This window comes from Sycon ciliatum, chromosome 5 (genome assembly GCF_964019385.1).
Source record: "Sycon ciliatum chromosome 5, ocSycCili1.1, whole genome shotgun sequence".
Lineage (NCBI taxonomy): Eukaryota > Metazoa > Porifera > Calcarea > Leucosolenida > Sycettidae > Sycon > Sycon ciliatum.
The window spans coordinates 9,085,456-9,112,547 of record NC_088647.1 but is presented as its reverse complement, the minus strand read 5'-3'; the positions used below and the strand labels follow the sequence as shown (position 1 = coordinate 9,112,547).

At 51.4% G+C, this 27,092-nt stretch overlaps 4 protein-coding genes across 4 annotated transcripts in view; 2 read left to right on the top strand and 2 right to left on the bottom strand.

Annotated features, from left to right (window-relative positions):
• The window catches only part of LOC135817477 (uncharacterized), an 8,072-nt gene extending 4,465 nt beyond the window's left edge, over positions 1–3,607 (top strand). The window contains exons 4-6 of the mRNA XM_065330671.1: positions 1–141; positions 581–691; positions 2,583–3,607. The exon at positions 1–141 is cut by the window's left edge and continues 2 nt beyond it. Coding sequence (XP_065186743.1) covers positions 1–141; positions 581–691; positions 2,583–2,912 — 582 coding nt within the window. The 3' untranslated portion in view covers positions 2,913–3,607. The remainder of the gene's footprint in view (positions 142–580; positions 692–2,582) is intronic.
• Positions 3,608–4,372: 765 nt separating this feature from the next.
• LOC135817478 (uncharacterized) lies at positions 4,373–9,341 on the bottom strand. The gene is made up of 3 exons (XM_065330672.1): positions 8,964–9,341; positions 7,106–7,198; positions 4,373–5,880 (listed from the first exon to the last, which is right to left on the bottom strand). The coding sequence occupies exons 1-3, from the start codon at positions 9,009–9,011 to the stop codon at positions 4,882–4,884; spliced, it is 1,140 nt and encodes a 379-aa protein (XP_065186744.1). The 5' UTR covers positions 9,012–9,341; the 3' UTR covers positions 4,373–4,881.
• Positions 9,342–9,778: 437 nt separating this feature from the next.
• On the top strand, positions 9,779–10,402 carry LOC135816781 (mitochondrial inner membrane protease ATP23 homolog). The gene has a single exon (XM_065329882.1). It carries the CDS (start codon positions 9,779–9,781, stop codon positions 10,400–10,402), a length of 624 nt encoding a protein of 207 aa, XP_065185954.1.
• A 1,464-nt stretch (positions 10,403–11,866) lies between these two features.
• On the bottom strand, positions 11,867–26,743 carry LOC135817473 (A-kinase anchor protein 9-like). Its single transcript, XM_065330668.1, has 2 exons — positions 25,804–26,743; positions 11,867–23,469 (listed from the first exon to the last, which is right to left on the bottom strand). Exons 1-2 carry the CDS (start codon positions 26,617–26,619, stop codon positions 12,976–12,978), a joined length of 11,310 nt encoding a protein of 3,769 aa, XP_065186740.1. The 5' UTR covers positions 26,620–26,743; the 3' UTR covers positions 11,867–12,975.
• Positions 26,744–27,092: the final 349 nt, after the last annotated feature.

The window sequence follows — 27,092 nt, the reverse complement described above, 5'->3', positions numbered from 1 at the left end:
TCAACATCGCGTGAGAGAACCGAAGCGGAGAGGCAGGCAGACCCGCGCATCACGTCACTGGCTCGCTGGCTGGAGGAGTACATTGCCTGGATTGATGACATGCGGCCAGACGCCGACACAAGACCAGTGTGTGAAAACCAAGTAGGTAGTGTGTGCCCATGTACATGTACATGTTTGCATATCATGATATTGATCACCGGCACTATACGCGTATGTCGGGGTGAAACTATTGTACCGAGAGTTATCGAGAATTACGAGTGAGTGGTAGTAACATCAGCGATGATGGTGAGAAAGTTGGTTGCTCGCAATGTGTGAGCTAGCACTTTCCCCGCCAACTTGACTAGACACTTGACTGGCGTTCCGAAGCAAGTCTATCCTGGATGCTCTTACAATAATTGTTCTGAGAATCTTTATGTGCAAAGTTCAACTCGGATGGTGAGCCAATTAAATTATGGTGAAAAAGATCTGGTTACGTTGGTGGACAGCTAGTCATAACTCGTAACATGTTGTCCTTCTCCTTTTTCACCAGAATCTTTATGCTTTGCACTTTCTCACTTTACACTTTGCCTGGTGGCCACAGGTCAAGCTAATGAGTGAGTTCCCGTTCGAAACAGACAGGGTTCAATGGCGCGAGGAGCTGACTGGCAAGGGCCGCTTAAAGACGGAAAACCCAGATGTTGACATGGAGCATGTGAGTGCATGTACATTTTAAGTGGTGTGTACTTCCAGCCTACCACAGTGCATCTGTGTGTGTGTGTGTGTGTGTGTGTGTGTGTGTGTGTGTATGTGTGTGTATGAGTGAGTGTGCGTGTGTGTGTGTGCACGCGTGTGTGTTTGGGTGTGCGCACATGCACGTGTGCCCAGTGGTGTAGCTCGGGCAATATTTGTATGGATACTGGATATCTTTGGCCAATGGCCAACCAAGTCTAGATGTATTTAAGGTCCTTGATACAGATAACACATGTTATTCCACGAGAGGCTAGACGAAATATCTAGTAGTTGCAATATACAATACAGAAGAGTGTAATTGATAGCAAAATCAGTACACTGTTTCAATTTATATAATATATAAATACAGCATCTGTGCTACGCTTACGAGTCCACAATGAACGAAACAGTTCCGCCCGCAGATTGAGTAAACTAAAGGTTTTGTGTTGTATGCAGCATTTGCAACAAATACATGATACTGGTTCAGACTGGTGTTCACACAATATTTGGGAGAATGATGCTCCATGGTTTAGTTGCTGGCGACTAGAAAACAGCTGACCTAGCTGATGGCCAAACTTGTTGCCCTCCCCTCCAAACTATGTGCATGTGAAACAAAACCCATCACTCACACGCTTGGAAACGGTCAGCCAGGCGTAGGTTTCCAGCCAGTAGCAACTGAGCCTTACGTACTGGCGTATGGCCACGTACTTTCATCGCCAATAAGCCATACCGTGTGCATGAACTAGTAAACCTCCTAGGTGGTCGGAAATGGTGCTGCAGTAGCTGAAATTTCCCTTGAACTTAGCGGAAACTGGCAACTTCAGCCACGAGCCCTGCGCACCAGCCAGTCCTTGCATGTCTCCCTGTTTCCGGATCATCAAACGTTCACAAAATGCCGCCATCGTCAACCAGTTGCTGAAGAAGAGTACGGGCTTCATGTCGCGCTGCAGGTTCCGGAGAATGACCTTCTACAAGACAACCGGGACCATCCTCGGGTGACGACAACTCCCCCAACGCTCCAGACTGATATTGAGAGTCGGAGATTCTCGGAGAGTCCACAATTTCGGGCTGCCCTGAAGCGAATTCGCCGCCAGAGTCGACAGAATCGGGCACCGACACAGCGTCAGCGCTCGAAGAGTTGTCTGAACAACCTGCTATCATGACGCTTGGAAGAAGTCGCTCAAAACAAATCTCCAATTTTCGTTTCGTGAAAGCGCTTCACACATGTACCTGCCACACTGACAGAAGTTGGAAATTGGTGGTGAAGAATAAAAAGAAAATGGAAACAAACTGAAAGCTTTCGAAACAAAAAGACTGTGACTTTCCGACTTCGATTTCGACTCCGGTTTTGCTAGTGCAAGATGGGTGTGAATCTGCACTGCACGGTGCCACCGGTGCTGTGCAGCACTGTTGCACTGTGGTTCAAACAGCGAATGCGAACAGCGGTTCAAAGAAGTATTGTACAAGCCTATCCTCGAGTTTCACAAGTGTACATAGACTAGATGTCCTACAAGGCTACATGTGGACCCTGCGAACTGTTCTTCAGTCAACAGTAGACTCCATGTATCCACTCCAAAGTATCCACTCCCGATACGTAGAGTGGAGAGAAGTAAGAAGAAAGGTCAAAACTACAAGGTACATGTGTGGGCAGAAGAATGGGAAAGGACGGGATATGGCACCTGTGCAAGAGGAATACATTTAGAGGAAGAACAGGTGGTTGAAAAATTATAAGCCCAGTCTCTAGTAGAAACCTAGTCTCTAATATAAGCCCGGGGTCCGGACTGGTTGAAAAAAATATATAAGCCCGGGACTTATAATGGAGATAAAACGGTATGTGTTGTCTGCTTCGATATGTTCTGCCCTGTGGCATGCAGCGACCACTGTGCTACTTTGACATGAAAAACCCAAACAACCCATGTCGCACGGCGGCATGTCATGGCGGACAGATCTCGGATGAATTGGTGGACTTCCTCAACATGACGAAGCCAGATGTGGAAGAAGAGGGAGACGGAGAAGAGGAGGAAGATGACGAAGCGGCTGAGGAGGCAAACGAGAGGGAGTGTATTCGCCACATCCTGGACTACTGTGAGCGCTACGAAGACCGTGGTTGTGTCATTGAACTACCCCAATACTTGAACAAGAAATCAGACTCGGAACTCGAGCTCATCAACCAACTCCGCAGTCCACTAACTCCGAAGAACTGAAGCGCAGCTGCATAGCTTGATCATGACTTTGCTGAACAGCTGCAACACCTGCCCAAGGACTTTCAAATCCTGCTTATCTCGGTCAACATCATGTCTCTTTGAATGAATGTGTGCAAAATCCCTCAACAAAGTATGAGTGAATGAGCAAATTGACAAGATACTGTGCATCGCTAGCCGTGGAATTACCGCCGCTTCAAGAAGAGTGCAATCTTGATTCAAATTTTATCGATTACACCGATGGCATAACTTTTAAATTTCGACAAAAAATGACGATTGGCCCCCTATTCACATCTGACGGCTCATATATTACTGTGAGTGTGACTAAAGTACGCTATGATAATAACAATAGGCCATAGCGTGTTCTGTATTGCACGTACTCGGTCTTCTTGTACCTCACTGGTGCTCTAGCACCACAAGTGCACACATGGGTGGCTGACATTTATTTATCACACACATACGTGTACATTGCTGTATTCACTGCATGCATTGCTGCTTGCATTTATTTATCACATACACTCAGAACAACAAGGGGCCATCAAGGCTAGTTAGTCGCTACTCTGGAGTTTCATGCTTTCACAATCATCACACATACTCACACAGGCATCCTGTGCTGCATGCATGCTGGCCAATGAAATGATTGTATCATTGTAAAGTGAACTCTGAAACTTTATTTTGCTGCAACTACAAGACATCGACAGGCCCATCGTGGATGTGTGAGGTCTGAAAGTCCTGCATGAACTGCCATCGGCATCATATAGAGCATATTGCTGTGCATAGCGAGACATCAAAGTGCAGGAAGCATGCCAGGACATTGCTGTAATATTCTACTGTGACAAACCTCTAATACTAATAGACATCACGACATTTGTTTTGTAAGTTGTGTAAGCTTTGAGGTGATGATCAGCAGCACACAACACAATCTCGGGGTTCAGGATGCAACCCACTGGAGGCTGTATTGCAGCCTCGACAAACGGTGAACGAGTGTGCTTGCACATACTTGCTATGATACTTGCAAGAACTCACAGCTGGTGGCACAAGAGAGTCGTATCAAAACCAGTTTAGGTACTGTAAAAGCCATATATATAACAAAGTGCTAACTCTAACAAGTTAACGAGGAGAAATCTGTCGTTAAAATAGAAACCGTTATACAGAAATCGCTACATATACTGTCCTATTGAGCGTTGAGAATGAGTGAGAATCGTTACCTTTGGTACACGTAAACTAGTCAATTTTGGGAAATCGTTATATATGCGCCTCGTTAGAATAATGGCTTTTACAGTACAACTCATTGACTGGTACATGTACGGCTAGCACTATTAGTCATGTCATGCACCCCCTGCGTGCCTGGTCGCAAGCTTTCGGTTGACTGCGGGTAGCAGCATGGATGGAAAAACCGCTCCCAGACAGGACTTTAACCGGGTACCTCTTGTTTCACTACTGTACAAGCAGAAATATTCGTCTGGAATTTAATTTCGTCTTTTTCGTCCACGGAGCTTTGGGACTAAATTAAATGACGGGCGAATGTCGATTTGTCCAGCGTTGCAATACACTGTTATAGTCAATGGACTAAATTTTCAACCGGACGAAATCCCTTTCTTAGGAGTTGGACGAAATTATTGACCGACGAAATTGTCTGCCTGTACAGTATCTTGATCTTAGACCAGCCTACAACTGTACTAGGCCTGCCCGGTTATCAGGGAAGCACTGCCACGCGAGAACCAGCTCAAACTGGAGTACATACATGTACATGTACAACAGGAATCATATCAACATCTTCAACAGCGCAAGACACTTGGCAGCAGAAATGTGATGACGCCAAGAGGTACTGTATGGTCTTGTGATAGGAATATTACAGTAACCGGTGGTGTACACAATGTGTTATCACCTCCCCCAAGCTAGACCGATCCCTGATTCTTGGCGAGCTTCAAGAGAGCATGCACACACGGATATCATGCATCGAGATCAATTGTCAAGCGGTCTTGTGTGCCCAGACTGCACACAGCTGCACTTCATAAGACCAGTCCAGGGTGGCGCCCAGCTCCGCTTCAGGTGGCAGCAGGATGGGAATGCCGACGGTCTGCAGCGTGTACCTCTTTGGAGATTGCATGGACTCGGCCCGGTCATCAGCAGCATCAGCATTGCTCACAGAACTAACCACAGTGCTAGCAGGTGGAAGAGTCATGACAGCTGACTGTGTCATGGACAGCAGAGTGTTCGGGTAGGCCATGCACAGCTGCTGGGCATTCTCCGGCCAGTCGCTGCTCGAGGCAATCACATTGATGGCCAGCTCAGCCAGTCCGACTTGGTTTGGCGCAGCTCGGTGACCGATCAGCTGAGCCAGCGTTTTAAGCGCGCAGCTGGTGTAGACCTGATGCCCGCATCCCGTGGGGCCAGACCAGTGGCAGGGACTCGACGGATTACCCACCAGCTCCAGTCGTCCGTCGCCGTGCATGCGCACATCAACCTGCACACACCACTTGCTGCACGGCTTTGCACTGCCCGCCATATCCAGCACTATGCCTCTCAGCTGCTGCAGTTCCACTGCTAACGTGTCACATCGACTGCAGTCCGCGGCAGAGGTGGCAGCAGAAGCGGCGACAGGCACCGGGGTCATCTGTAGCTTGTGTAGATTGTGTCGGTTTGTAGACACCTCGCCGTGCAGCCTGGTGCAATGGCCTGAGACATCGCCGAGTTGAGAGCTTAGTGCAGTGATGTTGGACTGGACAGTGGCCAAGCCATCACTCAGCTCTTGTATCGCATCGGGCGGTGCACTCCTTCTGGCTGAACTTGGCCGACTAGACACTTTCACAGCACCCCCACCACCACTAGCATGCGCAGCAGCTAGCCGTTCCACTTGTGCTTGAAGCTGCGTCTGGCCTTGCCGCAGCTGATGAAAGCCGTCCAGAAGAAGACGCTGGTGAGTGGCGGACGATCTCGTGAGATGCGCCTCCAGAAACCGCCGCTGTGGCTGCAAACAACAGCGGCACATTAGACAGAGGATGGCGTATTTAGGTAGGGCAAGGACGCTAGACACGGTAGCCATGGAGACAGTCTAGGGATGCAGGCATGCACACATGCAGGCAAGGAGTCTATGGCTCACAAAGAGGAACTTGAGCAAGCAAGCTGCCGTCTTCAGTCGCATGCAGACAAAACCATGGCGTCGAATGAGCTGGCATTTATGCAACTGGTGTGAGTGTGCACAGAGGCACCACCATGGGCAACATGCATAGGGGAGCCACCATGGGCAACATGCATAGGGGAACGGTCCGAACCACCACGGGCAACATGCATAAAGGAACTACTATGGGCAACATGCATAGAGGAAAGGTCCGGACCACCACGGGCAACATGCATAGAGGAATCACCATGGGCAACATGCATAGAGGAACCACCATGGGCAGCATGCATAGAGGAACCACCATGGGCAGCATGTTTGGCATTCGCAGGAAACAGGCTGTACCTGCACATGACGCACAGCTTTACAGTTACACAACACTAACGTCTTATTGTACAAAAAAACCCGAATACAATCAGGGCCAGCCAGGGCAGCTCGGAAGAGTACTCTAGGCACATGACTCATGAGTGCAGAGCAGTGCACGGAAATACAGGAGAAGGTAACTAGCTGTTTTGCTGAAACTTTAAAAAAAGTGTATGCACTAGGCTATCATCTGACAGCAAAACAAATATAAAGTCGACAACGGGCAGGCCTGGCTTGGTTGAGTGCTAAGTAATGTGATAGGTTGGATACACTAGTAGTAGTACATTTAGTAGGTAACTTTTGTTTCAAGCCAATACTACAAGAAAAGTACTTTTATGGAGCCAAGGATCACCACTAAGTTAGTTAATGACCCTGATGTACAATCTGAACTCCAGCTTGAGATGACTAAGGCTCTTCCAACTGGTATATGAAACACTCGCGGACCTCAGCCTTGATGGCGCGAGGAAATCGAAGAGAATGAGTTTGCCAGGACCGATATAGAAGCTTAAGATATACCCAATTAGTTCGAGCTTTATGACTCTATGAGTCAGCAGCGGACATAATAATGCCTGCTACCGGTATTTGACACGGCGTTTTGGTTTCTTTTAACTAGAGGGTCTATGTACGAGCAGTAAAAAACGAAGATATTGGTCTCTTCTATCATATGAGCGAAGGTGCTTAAAAAGTTACTGTAGAAGAAGAAAACAGTGCGTACCTTGGCAGGACAGCCACCATTGCCGATGCCCTTGAATACGCATTGCACAGGAGCCAGGGGGCAACTTCCATTATCGCCAGTGTGTGCCGCAATCTATAGAGAAATTGAATGAATAAAAGATGCACTAAACACTCAACACTCAAACACTTTAACACTCAAGAATAGCTTCACAACCAAACCTTCACTGAAGTTTAGCAGCTGCCAGTTGCCATCGTGGGAGCAGCCATGCAGCCAAAATTCAACGAAGGAGCAATGTGAAATACCGTAAAATTCCGTTAATAAGCCCTGGGCGTATACTTTGCAGAGCGTCAAAAACAGGGCGTATATTAGGGCATGGGCTTATTTTAGGGCATGGGCGTTATTTCGGACGCAATCTGCAGAAGATCAATCTATGAGCAACCCACTAGTTTCAGTGAACCACCATTTACACTGAGCGCGGTACAAGTACAAACCACAGCTGGAAATTTGGTCGTAACCAAGAGTGTAGCGATAAATTACAGATTTGATAGGTAAACCACTTGCTATGGTAAGTACAAGGCACAACAGGTACGCTCGCGTGCTGGTCATTTTGAGTCCACTTTACGCCCTGGGCTTATTTCGGGCATGGGCGCTAAAACGGACTTGAAGTGTACACCGCCTAAAACTGGGCTTATTATCGGACATGGGCGTTATTTAGGGTGGGCTTATTTACGGAATTTTACGGTAGCGTAGTAGTGTGATACTAAGTGTGTATTGTGTACAACTTGGGAGTCATGTTGCAGGCCCGACGGAACCGGTCCGGGTGGTCAGGCCATGGCCGGACTAACTTTTTGGCCATCAGCGTGTGTTTACTGCTGAGGAGGTCATGTGCCTACCCTCCATATCATATACAAAGTATAATATTATGCTAGGTAGGCAAGGTAGGCAAGGTATGGCCAGATCAATCAAAAACTGCTTCCGCCGGTCCTATGTTGCTGGTGGGATGAGGTCAGCCAGAGAGCGCATGTGGTGGCGGTGGAATTTCTTGATTAAATGTTTTAGTGTTGAATGTCACATCCTCTTTGCTTTCGCGTGGGCTTTTTCATGGCCGGGTTTTGATACTGTGCGTGCGCAGACTGTGCAGAGTGGAGAAGAGTGGTAGAGGAGATTGGCGGAAACGTCGTGAGAGTTTTTTTTCCTGTTGTCGACTTGGTCATGTTCTGAAACAAATTCAAACAATACACTCCGTCAAAGACACCAAAACTAAAGTTACTTGCCCTTTGTATTCAGCAGTACGCATGAACAAGCGAGCAGACTCAACTCACGGTAATGTGTAAGCCTTGATGGCATCCATACAGGACTGTACCATAACCGAACCAACAGAGCCTGGCAATACGCTCACTTTCAAGGAGGAATGCGCCACTATACTACTGTGTGACTTGCCACCACCAATCCACCAGTCACCGTTCTCCCACACACAAGCAGATGTGTTGAACACACAGTCAATCAGAAAGTCCAAATCTACAGGTGCTGGTCCAACAAGACAGCCGTGACCTCAATGTGGCTAGTTATGTAACTACTGGATACAGATCTAAATGATTCATGACTGACTCATCATGTAAGGATGTCGTCCACACCTGTACAACCGTGACGCATGTACCCCCCCCCCCCCCCCTCACCTCCTAGCTCCCTTGAGTTTCAGGCTGGCTGTGACCTGGTGACACGCTTTTTGTTGTAAACTGAGTGTGCGTAGATCTACGTGATGCTACTTGCACTGTCTGCATGCAGTGAGCACGTACTACATAGAGTACAGTGTTCTGCATAACCTACATTGTAGGCACAATGCAATGAAATGCAGAGCTGCCGGAACATAATGATACTGAATAACCTTTGCACCTACCTCGGCTTTATCTGCGAAGTTCTCTCCACAGCGAAAAGGGCAGTCCATCTCCGTTTCGTAATGGTGGATGCCAACTATACGTGGTTGCCTCCTGTAGCTACTTGGGCCAATTCAGGAAGTAGCAACAAACTTGCATGTCCAAAGGCTGTGGGCTGGGATTTTTTCTCTGGGTTGAGAAATGTTTTGCCTTTGGGCTTTGGAGTGAAAATCCACCACAACAAAGCGACTGTGTTGTTCCACATTGCGAAAGTAGACAGCAAGACACTGGACACGGTTTCGTCACATTCAAATGACAGGAGACGGAGTCGAGTGGCATTTGGACAGTTTTCGAAGCCTTCAAACAAGAGAAAGACAAGTCAATGGCCACACTGTACTTCTTTTGTGACTTCTGGGCTTTTATTTCTTGTGTGTTTGATTTGAAACTCGACCATGCATGCACTGTACACGCGGGTCCGGTGCACGTGCCTCGGCTGATTCTGGCACGTGCCCGGAAATTTTTGAAATGAAATTTTGTTGAAAGGACAAGAAAATGCAAACATGAATTGGTTACATGATGAACAGAATTCTAGAACGAAGAGCATTTTCAAATCACTGTCATTATTTTGAATGGCTGATTGATTTTCAGGGCCTCCTGATTTTGGCCACTGTGGTTGTGAAGTGTACAGGAGGAAGTTTTCGGAAGCTCTGATCTGATCTGAGATGGTGCAAGGTGTTCCAAATTCCACCTTGTTTTTCATCATAGTTTTGTGTGCTGCTGGGTGAATTGCAATGACTTATGGAAAGCGAACTAATACGGTATAAGTTGGAAGTCAGCTATGGATGGACCCCAGATAAATCGTAGTCCTGAAAGGGAGCACGCAGACTGTGTTGCCTGGGCAGAGTCTGCGATGAAGACAAACTCACGTATTCGCAAGCTGCTAGAATCCTTGGAGAGCCGTGGCTGTCCAATGCGCATTGGTGTGAACTTGCTGTGTGAGCGATGCGATCAGCCAGGACTGAATGGCGGATTTGATGCTGAGCGTGCTGAGGCCGTGGTGTGTGAGAATGCAGTGCGCAACGGACAGCAGGTGGAACGAGTACTGGCTCATGAGCTGGTACATGCGTACGACCACTGCCGAGCGCACGTCAACTGGTCGTATCTGCCACACTGGGCATGCAGCGAGGTGCGTGCGGCTGCCCTGAGTGGCGAGTGCAGCCTGACAGTGTCCAAGTTCATGCAGACGGCTGCCGGCATGATGCCATGGCGACTACACAAGGGAGGTGTTGACTGCGCCCGGCGACATGCTATCCGCAGTCTGCAGGCGCTGCGATCGGATCTGGAAATGGCCGAGATTGAAACGGCCGTCGACAGTGTTTTCGTGCCCTGCTATTTAGACTCAGAACCGTTTGACGTTATTCCACCGCTCACTCGACCCCTAGGGTGGAAGCCGCGCAAATAAGCAGCTGCAAAAGAATGTCGTATCCCACACTTGGCTGGTGCTGCTCAACCGTCCAGAATTAGGTGTGTTGAAATACCAGCGCAAATGCGTGGTCGCATTCAGTACATGTCACGTTAGATCAGGTAATTGTAATTGGAATGCCACTTGATCTGAGTTGTGCTGTTCTCCGTACCGCCGTACTATGACTAAAGGATCCTCGGATGAAGTTCATTTATTGTAGGTCATTGCCAGCTTCTAATGTACTTTTCTGGCCCATTAAATACACCCTGATCGAGACACAATCAAAAGTTGCCGCTTTTATTACAGATTTAGACCTAATCTCTTCTCAAAACTTTGAGTGAATTCTTCAATCTTTTCCTTTAGACTTTTCGTGTTGGCAGGTACCAACACGAATCAAAATTAGAAACTTTCTGTATTTTCTAGGGTGCTTTCTTCCAGGCTATTTTTTGGAAATTTTAGGAACACGTCCGGTGTACCAATATATTATTGTTTTTTTTCTTCTGTGACTTGTGTGCGTGAGAATTGATCAACGGAGGCAGTTCCCAGTTCTTTTTATTGTCTGCTCTGTCCCTGCGGGAATTTGCGGAAAAAACTCTCGAAAACTTGCGCAAGAAATTGCGGCAGAAAGTAACAAAAAATGCGACGAAAAGGGCGGAATGATGCAGAACTTGCCAGGAATTCGCGGAATTATTTGCAGAAAATTGCGGATTTGGGCCAAATCACGAAATTTGTTGCATCGTATATCTACTCGGGAGTCGTACTGTGCAAATAACCTACAGGATCATGGAAAGAACTGCGTGAAAAGTGCATAAAAATGTGAGATAGTGCAGAAATTAACAAAAAACGCGGGAAATCGCGGATTTTGCTGAAAATCGCGGGTTTGGGCCAAAATCGCGAAATTTGTTGCATCCGTGGAATCGCGATTTCCTGGAGGGACAGTCTGCTGATATTGAAGCTGATGAGTTGCATTGGATAAACTTGTTTCCATTCTGTCTGCATAATCTTGTGTGAACAGTGTCTACACGTGCACATGTGTGTGTGTGTCTGCCCGTCATCGCTCCTATTATTTGAGTCCTAATGTTCCGAACCTGCTCAACCCCCATGTGGTCCGCTTGGCCTGAATATGACAGTGTATCCAAGGTCCAAGGTGTGTGTGTGTGCGCGTGTGTGTGTCTGTCTGTCTGCCCGTCATCGCCCCTACTGTTCCGAACTTGGTCAACCCCCCCCCCCCCAACATAGCCAGAATATGGCAGCTTGTCCAAGGTGTGTGTGTGGTGGGAGAGGGTCGAGTTGCCATGATTTCTGCTGTAGCAACGCTATCATCACCTCGTACATGTACCCGAATATACTATGAGCAAGCTACACAAACACCAACAAAGTGGAACAAATCCTGCCAACCCCATGGCAACACACACACAGCACTAGCACAAGCCTGCCAGCTCACAGTGCACTGTCGGAAGCCGCTCTGTTCGAAACTCGTTAGCGACTGAAAATAGATATCCGAGTAGTGAAGACACATACCGGGTAAGCAGAGAGATCTGGCGGTGAATAAGATGTGCAGATTCACACAGTCTAACTAACACAAGTACTATTAAAAAATAAAAATAAAAAACCAAGCAGGCATGTGTTGTATGTGGTCTAGAACACGGACGAGAACAAAACACGGTGAGTATCAGATCATCATGGGTGGACATAACAGTATGACATGAGATGTAGTACATAGCGTTCTCCTTTATCTGAGAACACTTTTTTCCCCTTTTTGCATGAGAAACTTTATATGGATAGACCAGCGCTGGCGGCTGAAGGAATATAATATCTCATGAGCTGACAACCAAAATAGCTGGAAAGTACCTGAAATATGTAGGTAATTATTGATGCATACCGGTATGTGTGGTGGTGTGGCGGTGTGGTGGTGGTGGTGGGGGGAATAGCGGGGAGAGCTAGTGGCAAGTAAAATTTCTCAAATTGGCACTCAAGACGACATCAACGCACATAGTGTATTCCTATAATCATCTCAACCAAAGTCCAAAGAGCAGGTTTTGTTTAAAAAAGAAAAGATTCAGCAAATTCCTATTTGACCAGCACAGCACAAACAGACAAAGCAGTCACCGCATGTGCATGCCATTGGACATTATTTGGGGAGGACAGCGAGAAGTATGCTGGCCAACAAAGAGCAGGCGTTGCAAAGAGACAGAAAGACCAAAACATACATCGTCCTACGCAGCTACAGAAAGAAAACGGAAAGAAAACGCTCGCACCTTCCAGCGGTGTAAGCAGTGTCAGTTTCTCTAATTCAATGGAAGTTAGGACGTGAGTATCCTAAAGACTGTGGAATTGGTAGCACGTACCCTGGATCACTGTAGTCTGGACATGCCATGCCACCAGCAACCCTACACAGTGCATACACACTATGCAGTCGGTGTGAACACTGTCCAGCAGCTACTCAGACACAGACACACACAGACAGACACACACACGCACACATACACACACACCCACGCACACACACACATGCGCGCGCGCGCGCGCACGCACACACACACACATACACACACATCGAAGCAGCAAAGTCATCACGTACGATGAGAGGGTCCCGCTGTCGGCACGGACACCGAATTCAGCCTGTCCTGCAGGCGATTTAGGCGCTGCACGTGCGCTCTAAAGGCGGCATCACTCTGACTAGATTCAACTTCACTCGCGGCTTCCGGAATGAACGGAGGCACAGTGGACTCGGGCACCTTCGCCGAGGATGCAGACTTTGCACTGGAGCGATGCCGTGATGATGTGTGCCGGTGATTATGACGTGGCTTTGCTAACGAAGATGTCGTCGCCTCAGCATTCACTTCTCTGGCGAGAAGACGGTCGGTGCTGCGAATTACCTGTGCCGGCAGAGGTCGTGGCACCGGAGGTGAGCGGACAAAGTGCTTCATTCGAAACACAGCAACTGCACAACGCGCCACCACAACAAACCGACTGACCTTCTTCGCCTTCTTCGGCACAGCAGACTTGTGACGGCGCGGTCGTACTCTAGGCAGAGCAACACCCACCTGTTGAAGAACGACATCCTCACAGTCAGCAAAACCGCCCAACAACGTCAGAAGGTACTGCTTCTGGAAAGACAACTCTCGCCGGAATCGCTCTGCACGGGCGTAGTTCCTGGAAAGATCAACATCCGCTGAGCGCGACAGTGACTTGAGGTCGGCAAGCTGTCGTAAGAGAGATGTCCGCTCTTTCTGCCACACGGCCTGCTCGGCAGAGCTGCGCTGATCGCCGACCTGTGTGGTGGCGCGCAGCTGCTGGTAGTCGCGACGCAAGCGCCTTTCCTTCTCCTGTACCTGGTTGAGCTCGTCCTGAAGACGACCTCGCTCCTGACTCAGACGTTCAGCTAGCTGTGACATGTCGGTGTGCTGGCGTTCCAGACGAGGCACAGTGACCCTACACTGGAAGCACTCGCTCGTCTCAGTTGCCGGCGGCAGTGGCTGGCTTGCGGTACGTGCTGCGAGAGCATCGCTAGCGGTCTTGAGCTGGCGTCGCAAGCTGGCAAGCTGCGTCTCCAGTCGTTCCTTGTCGTGCTGCAGCGACGCATAGGATGCCGAATGCAGCTGCTCGTTGGTACGCAGCTCTGCGACCGTCCTCTGCTCAATATCCAGGTGGGCAGTGAGCTCCTTGACTTGAGCCTGTACTGCCTGCAAGGCTGACTGTAACTGCTGCTGAGCCTGTTCATGTCCCGCGGTGTCTCCCTGCCGCTCAGCATCACGTAAGCGTTTCTCCAGTGACTGGCATTTGGCAGCTCTCTCGCTCAAGTCAGCGTGAATTTGATCAATCAGGCGCTGCTGCTCCGATGCCTGAGTACCAAGACGAGAGCATTGTTCCTTCAGCTGCAGTATGGTTTCATTGGCATGCAGTGCTGTGGACTGCTCGCTGCGGAGCTGTGCCTGCAGGTCACGCTGCCGCTGCTCCGAAGACTGCAGCTGCTCGGACAAACGCCGCAGCTCTTCCTGCTCTGCACCATGCTGCCGTTGCGTAGTAACCGACGAACGCCTGCGTTCTTCTTGCAGCAGGCGGCGCAGTTCCGTCGCTCCAGCTGCTTCCTGCGCCAAGAGTTGCTCACCACGCTCACGCTCTGCCGATACTGCCAACTCAATTTTCTGACTGAACAGAGAGACTTCATCTTGAAGACGTGCCACGTGGCCTTCCAGGGTGGACTCGCGTTCGTTGTACTTTGCTCGTAGGTCCTCGATGTGCACAGCCTGTTCCTGAAGAGCGGCTTTCAGAGCGGCCTCACCGGCACCATGAGAGCTAGCCGTCCGGTTAGCCTCTTCCCGCACCGTGTCCAGGGTACGGTGGAGGTCAGCAACGCGCTGCTGTTCGGTGCGCAACTGTAGTGCAGCCTGAGCGTTGGAACGTGTCAAGACTGCAAGTTGCTCGTCAAGATCTCGACACCGTGCCTGAGACGCGAGAAGCTCAGACTGCTGCGACTGCACGCGGGCCTGTGAATCCTCGCTGGCCTGTTTTTCATCTGCCAGCCTGGACTGAGAAAGAGCAGCCTGCTGCAGAGCACTGGCTAGTTGTGCCTGAAGCTGTTCAATGCTGCTCAGATCCATACTGTGGTGATGCTGTTGAGCGCTGGCTAGCTTGGCCTGCAGCTCAGCTGCGTGCTGCTGTGATTCCTGCCTCAACGTGTCCAGCGATGCTTGCAACTGCTTGATTTCGGCATGAAGCAGCAGTCGCTCGCTCTCCCACATGCTCTGCTGCTTGAGCCAGGCATCAGATGGCGTCCTGCTGGTGTGCGACGAGAGAAGATCGCGCTGCTGAGCAAACAGCTGCTGCAGCGTGGAAATGATGTCGTTACGCAACGAGTCACCGTCCCCACTATCCCCACCATTGCTGCTGGATCGTGCCAGCAGCTGCTGTAGGGTATTCACGGTCGTCTGCAGCGAGTCACGTTCTCTACGCAGTTGCTCAGAGACAGATGGCGCCTCGCACTGGAGATGCTGCAAGCCCTCGCTCAGTGAAAGAACAGCTTGTGCACTAGCGCGCAGTTGGTTGGCGACTCCTTGAATAGATACAGCCGGCGCTGCGACTGGCCGAGAGTCCGTGAACGATTCCTCTGCAACAGCTCTGGTCAGCAAATCATGAATGTCGTCGGGTAAGGTGCTGTCGGAGTCGCTCGGCTCTGCACTGGCAGACGTAGTGGCTCGGGCAACCTTCTCGATCTCCAGGGCATGCTGCGCGACTAGTTGGTTGATGATATCGAGGTGGCCATCCTTCAAAGACTCCAGCTGAGTTTGATGCTCTGTTTGGACAGTCTCCAGAGTAGTATTCAGCTGCTGTTGATATTGCTGATGCAGACGTGTGCGCAGTGTCTCAACCTCAGACGAGTATTTGTGCTGCAGGTCTTCCTCCAGAAGCTGGATGTCACTCTCATTGGAGTTTGCAGTTTGCGCTAGGCGATCTTCAGACTTGGCAAGCTCCCCTTGCTTCCTGGCCAGCTGCTGCTCAAGCTGAGAAATCCTGTCGTTGGAGACGCCAATGCTCTCCGTAAGGATATTTCTCTCCTGATCATCGGCTGTGATGCGAGTCTCCAGCTCCTGGCGCAGTGAGGCAAGCTGGGACTCGAGCTGCTTGCCGTGCGCAATCAGCTGATCTCTCTTGTCTGCCACAACGGCACGCACCTGCGCTACTGCAGTGACCAGGTTCAAGTTGTTACTCAGCGCAGTGCTGTACTCACCGGCCCAGTCCTGCAAAGACAACATGATCGATTCCCTCAGGCTCCGCGCAGCCGCCGCAGCATGCACACCGCCAATAGACGACGAGGCAAGCTCCTGCTGAGTGCTTTCCCCGCTGCTGAGATCGGATATGTTAGACAGCGAGTCGCTGACCGAGTCGTCTTGTACCCTGCTGGGCACACCCGCCAAGACGCCATCTGCAGCAGCCTGCTGATAAGCACTCAGTTGGGAGCTCAGGCCATCCAGTTCACGCTGTAAGTCATCCAGTTCACGCTGTAAGTCCGCGTTGGCCTGCTGTGCCCTACTCTTCTCTGACACTACAGAGTCTAGTTGCTCGGCGAGTGACGAAACCTGACGGTTGCTGACCAACATCTGGCTCTGTAACTGCTCTTGCTGCTCCTGGCTAGCTGCATGAACGCCTTCAATTTCTTGCAGCTTCACCTCGACCACCTCCAGTTCTTGCAAACGCTGCAGGTGCTCGTCGAGTTTCTGCCGCAGCTCATCATTCTCCGACGACACGGACAACAGGCGTTCCCTCCACAATGCAGCCGTGGCTACATCTTGCGACATGCTGGCTACTTTGCTGGCCAGCTCTGCATTCTCCTTGTCCACTGACTGCAGTCGCTCCTGCAAACACGCAATCTCATTGCCCAGCTGCTCGCGCTCCTGCGACAACTGTTCGTTGGCTTCATAGGATATCTGGTGCTGTGCTTCTAAGCTGTCCCGGCTCTGCACCAGATCAGTGTGCCTCTGCCGCAGAGCTTCTTTCTCTGCTGCCACACTCTTAAGCTGGCCACGAGCTGCAGCCAGCTCTTCGCCCATGGATTTCACTGTCAATGCGTGCTGCTCTTGCAGGTCTGTCACAGCGCGGTCGCATTCCGCGCGACATGACATCGCTGAGCTCACGGCGGCTTCGAGGCGCTCTTCCAGTTCCCTGCGTTGAGTGGATAGCCGGCGGATGTAGTCATCCTGCTGAGTGGCTTTCTGCTCGATTGCTCGCTGCATGCTCCAGTGTTCAGCATGCACGGCCAGGACTTGTTGCAGAGACTTCAGTAGCTCATCGCCGATGTGCTGCAGCAACGTTTCGGATCCCTCGTCCAGCGTCGGACCTTCAAATACACTCTCGTTGAAATCCTGGCTGAGATCGGCACTCGCATCAAACAATGGAGCCGTCGAGTCCTGTGCTGGCAGCCAAAGTTGCTGCACAGCCTGCTCCAGAGCAGGGCCGATTTGTGAAGATGATGCTGGCTCGGCAAGCTCAAAGCTGAAGTTCAGCCGTGACGGTGGCAGATCACTGAAGCTAAGCGGCAATACCGACTGGTCGGCCATCAGCGTGCGCGATAGCAGCTCCTCTACGTTGTCGTCTTCGTCGTCGTGAGATCCAGAGCCCACGCTGCTTGCGGCGTGCGGTGACCGAGCATCGGCGAGTGGAGACTGACGCGCAGCAGTACTGTCCACACTGACTAGACTGGCAGGACCCGTAGTAGCGCTAGCACCATCTAGAGGCCTGTAATACGTAGGATCATTGACAGAGCCGGTGCTAGTGCTGGAGGTGACACCGCCGCCAAGACCGCTGTCCACGGTTGTTGAGATACTGCGCAGCGTGGCATGACTGGACGATGACGATACAGTCGTGTATCTATCAAACGGTACAGCAGGACCACTACCACCACTGCCTGCACCACCTGATACCAATGTTGATGACATCAGCGGGGCAGCACTGACAAGAGAGTCCCTGGCTACACGCTGGGCATCGGCAAAACTCTCGCCCAGCGACACCACGGCCTGCACCCCGCTTACCGGACGGCTGACCACAGCAGATTGCTGCGTGGTTCGATGATGCTGGTGTGCCTGGGTTGTCTGTTGTGCCTGGGTTGTCTGCTGCTGACCTTCAGGAGGCTCTCTAGCAGAAAACCGCTGTAAGCGACGGCGGTGAGAAGACAGGAGATCGTTGGACTTTCCAACTGACTTAGCCAGTGTAGAGAGAATGGCCATGAGCTGTTGGTTAGCAGCAGTTAGGCTTGTCACTTGCTTGTCCAGGCGCCGCTTGTCACTCTCCACCATACGCAGCAAGTTGCTCACCTCCTCAATCTCGTTGTTGCGGCGACTGTCGCGGTCATCATCCGTTTCTTGGAATGTCCTGAGACCGTCCTTGAGGGAGGTAATCTGCTGCTCGAGGCCAGAGATACGGGACGACTGCTCATCACAGCTTTGTTGCAATGCTGTACATGAGTTCCTGGCATCCTCTCGCTCAATCAAAGCTGTCTTGCACGAGTTTTGCCACTTTTCCGCTTCGGCAATGGCTGTGGCAAGGTGGCTCGTGACGAACTTTTGATGCACGGCCTGCGCCTCTTGAAGTTGCTGCTGCATTGATGTGAGCTGCTGCTCAAGTGTTGCTCTTACTGACTCTGCACCAGCTAACTGCTGTTTGAGGGGCACAGACACTTCCTCTTCAGTTTGCCGTACAGTCGCTGCTATCGCTTCAGACTTATCTTCGACTAGCTGCTTGCGGACGCTATCCAAGTGCTGCTGATGGCGTGAGTCTAGATCGGCTACCAGTTGGGAGACGGCAAGCTTGTGCTCGGATCTCAATGTGCTCAGAGCAGCATCAGACTGCTGGGTCTTCTCCTGCAGCGTATCTGCCAGTTCATTGCACTGGGTCCTAGAGGTGGCGAGCTCGTGCTGCAGGCGGCTGACAGCTTGTTCCAGCTGCGCCTGTGCATCGGCTGCAGCCGCGAGCCTCCCCTCGTACTCATCGCGCTGCTCGGCCACGGTCTGATTGAGCCTGCTCAGAATCTGCTCGTAGTCTGCTTTCTGAGTGGCAAGGCTCTCCGTGGCCGTCTTGCCCAGTGCGTCGGCAACCTTTGTGTTCTGCTCATCGACGGCAAGCTGGAGTTTATCCTGCCACTGCTGATTGCACGCGTCTATTTCATGGCCAAGCTGCGACCGGTGGCTCTCCTCTAGCTGCTGAGTCATCTCCTCAAACTTCTGCATGTACTCGGCGATCAGCGTGCCCCGCTGCTGATCCAAGGCATTCTCCAGCTCCTGGTTCTGCTGCTCCACCAGCTCAGTGACCTGCTGTTCGAATTGGCCAATCTGTGCTGCAAGACGTGCAAGCTGTGCACGATCGGTGGTCATCTTTGTGTGCCACTCAATCAGTTGCTGCACATACGCATGACCACCGGTGGTAACCTCCAGGGGTTCGCCAGCATTCAGTCTGTTCATGGTGTTGACAACTTCCTCGTCGTGTTCTTCCAATGATTGCTGGTGCTCTGTTGCCATGTTACTCTTCCAAAGCAATAGCTCCTCGGTGAGATTGTGCCACTCTCCATCATCGTTTGGTGAACCAGTCTTCACATGCTGCACGCATTCAATGGCTTGCTGCTGTAACAGGCCACGGAGCCGAGTTTCCTGCTCCATCGACAGCTGCTCGTTCTCAGCAGTCATCGCTTGAAGCCTCTCGGCAAAATCAGACTTCACAATCTCCAGCTGGGCATCACTCTCCGAGGCAACTGTCCTCGTCACGTCCTCAATATCAACTGCATGCTTCTGTTCAAGTTCGGTGCGTAGCTCATCCAAAGCTTCGCTCAGCTGCTCCTCTAACTCGCTCTGCTTCACTGCTGCAACTTGTGACTTCACATTAGCAATGGACGTGTCGTGCTTCTCCTGGAGACTCGACATTAGCTGCTGTACCTGCTCATCGTGCTGTCGCTTCATCTCAGCCTCTGTTTGCTCTGCTGTTTGCTCTGCCGTTTCCAGGCGGACATTCTGGAGCTCAGCGGCATGCTGCTCTTCAAGGCCTGACCGCAGCTCAGCTATTTCCAGCTCATGCCGGCGCTGAAGTCTACCTGTGGAGTCGTCATGACGTGCACTCACTTCATGATCAAAGCTTTTCTGTAACTGTTCCACCGTAGACGTAAGAGATGTCAGCTCAGAGTTCTTGCCTTCAAGTGCTAGCTCCGACACTTGTAGAGAGTGCTCAAGCTGCTTGCATACAGCCTGTTGCTCTTTCAGGGCCGTATCTAGATTGTTTATGGTCTGCTCCAGACGTTGCTGCTCGCCATGGAAGGAAGAGCGTGCCTCGTCAAGCTCTGCACCTTGTTGCTCAGCCAACCTCGACATGTCTTGCTGATTCTGTGCCTTGACTTGCAACATGGCACGCTGCAGCGCGAGCTCTTTCTCCGTCTCCAGCAGTGCACGCTGGTCATCCAACAGGGCGGATGCATCATGGTTTTCATGCTGCGCATCCAGTTCTCGCGTCAGCTCCTCGATCTCCTTGCTATAAAGCAGCTCCTTCTGACTAACAGCGGCTAGCAGTTCGGTTCTGGTGGCCTCTAGCTCGTCGGTCGATCGCTGCTTGAGGGCATGCAGCTCGTGGGCATATTCCTCCTGCAGCTCCTGATTGTTCTTCGCCAGATTGGCTGCATGTTCCCTGGAAAGTTCCTCCTCTAAAGTACTCACTGCCACAGCATGCTGCTGTTCCAGGTCAGCACGAAGAGCAGCCAGGGTGTTGTCTGTAGTCTGTTGTTGAGTCTGGCGCTCGGCTTCAAAACCGCTTTGCAATTCTCTCAGCTCGCTATCGTGCTGCTCAGCTAGAGTCTTCTTGTGTGCTTCGTGGTCCTGTTCGAGTTTACGCCAGTCGTTTCGGAGCTGCCCGTTTTCCTCCTGTGCTACCCGTAGAGCGTCTTCAGCAGCAGTTACTTGCTGCGTGTGCCTTGCTTGGAGCTCTGCGGTGCGTTCAGCGTGGGATGCTTCCAGTTGTTGAACCATGTCCTTGTGCTCGGTGTGTAGTTGTGATAAGGCACGGCGCTGGTCATCTTGCAGCGTACTCAGCCGGTCGGCATGCTGCTCTGCAAGGCTGGCCATCTCCTGGCGATGGTCGGCCAGTGCCAGCTGCAAGGACTCATCGCACTCGCGTCGCACGCGCTCCACCTCAGCCATCTCCTGATCCTGCAGTATGCTGACGACGCCCTGCTCGTTGTTGAGCCTCGCCTGCAGCTCGTGCATCTGATGTGTGACTTGCGCGAGGGCAGTACGGTGCTGCTGTTCGGTTGCTGTCTGCACGGCCTCACCTTGCTCGAGGGCACGCTGCAGCTCCTGTTGGAGATGTTGCTCGGTGGCACGGTGTGCCTCGGCGCGTCGATGCAGCTCCTGCTGTGCTAGGTCAAAGCATGCGGCATGATCTTCCAGCTGATCAGCGGCCACAGTGCTTCCGCTGATCTGCTGCATGATGCTGGACAGGGCGGCTCGCATTCCGGACGCCGTTTCGTTGGCGTGTTTGACACGTGCGGCGAGCACCGACGTCTGTTCCTCCGTTGCCGTCGACTCAGCACCGTCATCCAGGCCCATCTCACGGCTCACGGCTGCAATTGCACGTGTCTTAGCGTCCAGTGAGCTCTCGAGACTGGCCAGCTGTTCTGATAGTTCCTGCACACGATCCCGTTCTGCCTGCAGAGTGTCCTGGTGCTGATTATCAACAGCCTGTAGCTGATTACTCAATGTAGATCTTGCATTGTTCAAGTCGAACTCGGCCTGTTGACGGAAAGTGGCCATTGCTTGGTCATGCGCTTGCTGGACATGTTCCAATTCCGTGGCATGCTCACTGTCCCGTTCTGCAACGCACCGCTGAAGGGTTTGCTCGTGCGACGCAGTGAGCGATGCCAGCGCGCTCTCTTCCTGCGCTTCAAGACGACTCAGCTCCAACCGATGCTCATCGGTCAGTGCAGTCAGTTGCGACCGGACGCTACCGAGCTCATTGCTGAGCGCAGCCTCCTGCTGCTTTGCTTGGCGTAACGCTGCACTTGCCTGTGAGCAGTCCTGCTCCAGCTGCTGCAGTGCCTGTTGCTGGCTGGTCAGTTGCGACTCGCTGTGAGCATGTTTCTGCTGAAGCTCGGTCACAATAGCTTCTTGCTGCTGGCAAGCATCCTTCACTGCAGCCAGTTCCGTGCTCAAACTCGTCTTGTCACCATTAGCCTGAGACAGCTGCGATGTTAGCTGCTCAATGCTCTGCTCCATCTGCCGCTTGCTATCTTCAGCAGCCAGGACTTGTTGCGTGCAGGTGCGTTGCAGTTCACGCGATGCTTCCTCGGACGTCGCAATGGACTGGTGGAGAGTATCATTCTCTTTATCAAGCTCGGCATTTCTCTCCATGAGGTGCTGCACCTCCGTGTCATTCCTGGAGCTGGAAAGCATCTTGGTGGAAAGCTCATCCAGAAGCTGTTTCTTTTCCTCCAGGACTTGCTGTAGTTGATCCTGCGAGGCTTTGGATTGCTGCCGTAGAGTCTGCCACTCACTAGATTCCTCGCGGAGCTGAGCGACTACAGCTTCTAGGCTCTCATTTTCAGCGAGAACAGATGCGTGGCGCTGTGAAGCGGATTGCTCTGAGAGCGCAGCTGCGCGACATTGCTCCTTCAACTCATCCACTTGTGCCGCAAGGCTCTCGTTTTCGCCAGACAAAGCCGCCACGCGCTGATCATGAACGGTCTCCTGGGACTTGGCATGGTCAATCAGCTCCTGCAGGCTAGAGACCGTGCCGTGCAGCTGGTCTCTCTCCTGCTGCAGTGCATTGCGCTGCAGTTCTACGGCATCTCGGTCACTGTGAACGGCACTCAGCTGACGCGCATTCTCCTCTGCACTGCTCCTCTCCTGCTGCCGAGCACTGTCCAGCTGCCGCTGAAGATCTGCCAGCTGGTCGTTGTGTCCAGCCTCCAAAGATGCAATGCTCTGCTGCAGGCGACCCAGCTGTGACTCATACTCACGGGAGGCTTCGCTCTCTTTCGCAGTTTGCGCCGACTCAGCATCTTCCTCGAGCTGTTGGACCTGCGCTGCAAGCCGTGTATTCTGCTCCTTGACAAAGAGTAACTCGTGGCGTGCCGAGTCGCGGCTTGCTTGGCTTGACTCCTTTGCCTGTTTCAAACTGGTCATCGTCTCTTCCAGTTGAGTATTGTCTCTGCTTAGAACCACCAGCTGTTCCTTGGCATGGTGCAGTTCACTCTCCAGGCTTGACTGTCGCTGTTCGCTATCGCTGTGTAGAGAAGTAATTCTGGTCTCCACGTCGATGGCTACTCTGAGCGACTCTGCTTTGAGGGCGTCCAGGGAAGCCTGCAGTTGGTCTCGCTCCTGCTCGGCAGCAAGAGCCGCCGCCGCTAGTCTAGACTTTTCACTCACAAGTTCGTCTCGGTCTTCGCTGGCCGCAGCGTTGCTACTATGTAATTGCTTGATTTGAGTAGCAAACTCGTCTCTCTCCGCTTGCCATTGTCCCCGGAGCTGGCTCAGTTCTTCTTTGGCCGCCTCTGCGACAGCTGCGCGGACTGCGTTGTGTAGCTGAGTTTGATGGGCCTGTTCAGCAGCCACAGCACAGCACAGGACAACACAGGACAACACAGGACAACACAGGACAGCACAGGACAACACAGGACAATACAGGACAACACAGGACAACGCAGGACAGCACAGGACAACACAGGACAGCACAGGACAACACAGGACAATACAGGACAACACAGGACAACGCAGGACAGCACAGGACAGCACAGGACAACACAGGACAACACAGGACAACGCAGGACAGCACAGGACAGCACAGGACAGCACAGGACAACACAGGACAATACAGGACAACACAGGACAACGCAGGACAGCACAGGACAACGCAGGACAACACAGGACAGCACAGGACAACGCAGGACAGCACAGGACAGCACAGGACAGCACAGGACAGCACAGGACAACACAGGACAATACAGGACAACACAGGACAACGCAGGACAGCACAGGACAACGCAGGACAACACAGGACAGCACAGGACAACACAGGACAGCACAGGACAGCACAGGACAACACAGGACAGCACAGGACAACACAGGACAACACAGGACAATACAGGACAGCACAGGACAACACAGGACAGCACAGGACAACACAGGACAACACAGGACAATACAGGACAACACAGGACAGCACAGGACAACGCAGGACAACACAGGACAGCACAGGACAGCACAGGACAACACAGGACAATACAGGACAACGCAGGACAGCACAGGACAACGCAGGACAACACAGGACAATACAGGACAACACAGGACAGCACAGGACAGCACAGGACAACACAGGACAGCACAGGACAACACAGGACAACACAGGACAATACAGGACAGCACAGGACAACACAGGACAGCACAGGACAACACAGGACAACACAGGACAACACAGGACAACACAGGACAACACAGGACAGCACAGGACAACACAGGACAACACAGGACAACACAGGACAACACAGGACAGCACAGGACAGCACAGGACAGCACAGGACAACACAGGACAACACAGGACAGCACAGGACAGCACAGGACAGCACAGGACAACAGAAACAATCGACATGGGCAAATACATGTACAGTGAAACCTGTGACTAACGACCACCCCTTTAGGGCCAGAGAAAGCGGTCTTTAGTGGCAGGTGGCCCTTAGTTAGAGGTTTGCACCGCACAACCATAATAGGAATGTGAGACAGTCCGTGCCTGGCGAAGAGGTCTGTAGAACCAGGCTGGTCGCTAGCCACGGTGCTCTTTAGTTACAGGTTTTACTGTATCACAAGAAAACAAGAAATCCAACTGCACATCCTTTCTAGATTCGATTTCCGAGCACACGCCCTGAAAAGCTTCAATGAGCACATCAGAGTGCACCGCTGACGAGCCCTATCCTCAACACGCAACGTCCTCAATAGTGAGTATTACATGAACAACATGCGTACACAGTATGTACAATGGATCATGTACACAGTATGTACCATGGATCATGTACACAGTATGTACAGGTCGTCCCTCGTTAATACATTATCTCTGGGACTTGAGAAATGTTATGTATTAACGGGGTTTATGTACTAAACGAAAGTGTACATAACTTGCTTGTGTACCAGAAATTTTCACTTTTTCAACTTTTCTGAGTGTTTCTTGCTACCATGACAAGGGAGCGAGATATTCTTGATTCCCTCGATATAACATAAAAATTATGTTATAACGGTCACAGTTAGCGAAGATTCTACAGTTTACATGATACATGCCCAGGCGCGCCTGTACAGTCAGAGCTTTGTCGGTTAGTGATGTGCGCTCTGATTTCTGAGCTAATTGCGTCCACAACTAACTTGCACAAGTAGAAACTAGAACACGATGTGCCTCCACTGGAAGGCCAAAAGACCGACAAATTATGTACTATTGAGGTAGATGACATGCGGGTACGGAGAAATGTTATGTACTAACGGGGTTTATGTTCTAACGAATTATGTACTAACCGACAACATTTGTATGGAAGTGACCACGTTTCGTCCGGGACTTGAGATTTCTTATGTACTAACGGGGTTTATGTACTAACCGGACTCGTATTAACGGGGGACGACCTGTACCATGGATCATGTACACAGTATGTAGCATGGATCATGTACACAGTATGTACCGTGGATCATGTACACACATGTTGCAAGAGAAGCATGCAACTCCGCAAGTCCACGGGATGTACACCCACGGATCTTTTCTCACAGCATCGATAGCGGACAAGACCCGAATGAAACAGATCAAGGCGTGCACCAGGTGACTGCCTGCGCGTGTGCCCCCCCCCCCCCCCCCCACACACACACACACTGGCAATGTGTATGGGTACAGCGGATTATTACCTGGTGCAAGGCATCCAATTCAGCCTGATGTGCCTCGCTGTCGGTCTGCTGGCTCAGTCTTGCCCGCATGCATTCCTCGCGTAGCCGCTCGCACTCTTCGCCGGCAATCTGAAGCTTTAGTGTGACATCAGCTAACTCTGCCTGTACTTCTGGCCCAGAGCCAGGTTGGTGTGATGCAACGGCAGCAGCATGGCTACTAGCATCACTATCAGTGTACTGGACATGACCGGCAGTGGCAAAGTCAGCATAGCTAGATGAGCGAGAACTGTCAATACTCTGCTTGGCCAGTATATCACTGGCTCTGGACAGGAGGTCACCATCTTCACACCCACTACCAGCGCCCGCTCCCATCTCCTCGACGTTCTCCTCACCGAAATTCAGGATCTCGCTGTCGGCTGGAATGGGTGAGATGCTGTGTGACGTATTCAGCTGACTGTTGCCAAGATCACCCGATCCAGATGCACTCAGATCATGGCTTTCAGTGTTCTGCACGCCTCCACTAGCCGCGGACAAGATATTGTCCACTTCACCATCCTGACTAGCATTATGGGTCACACTGTCAACAGCGGACTGACTCAGCTCAGGCTCACCATGCCCGACCCTCGCCTGTGCAGTCGCTACGCTGCCGCTGTCCGTAGATTGATGATGCGATGCCTCGCTGCTAACATCACTGGCTGTTGCTGCTTCACTACCGCTCGCACCCGCAGACGCCGTGGCAGGCCTCTTCTTCTTTTTCTTGTCACGCTTCTCTCTAAATTTCTCTAGTCTCTGTTTACCGAGTTCCAACTTTCTGCTTCTCTCCGAGTCCGAATCCATGGCGCAATATCATGGTCCACTACTACACATAACTAATGATTCCAACATCGAGACCGCGTCATGAAGCGAGACATCGGTCGGGGAAGCTGTCGTTCTACAATGAATATTGAGAAACAATTTTCTCTCCGTCATGCCACAAAAACTCCTGCAGAGAAAATCAAAATCAAATCTCCTTGCAACGCCGCGCCGGCCGGGCGTCACAAAATTGAAAAATTTGGCGCCATTTCCAGCCACACATGTAGCTGCATGATTTTCAATGATTCATCTGTATAAGTACTGTAAAGAGTGCATTCACTTCATATCAGTGCCATTCACCTCCCCGCGTGATGTGACACATGACGGTTCATGTTTCATCAACCAGGTGTAGTCTTAATACTCCCTGGTTTCAATCAGGGAGTAGTACAATCTATATTGTACTACTCCCTGGTTTCCATCAACACCTAGTACAAAAGTACAATGTCATTATGATTAGG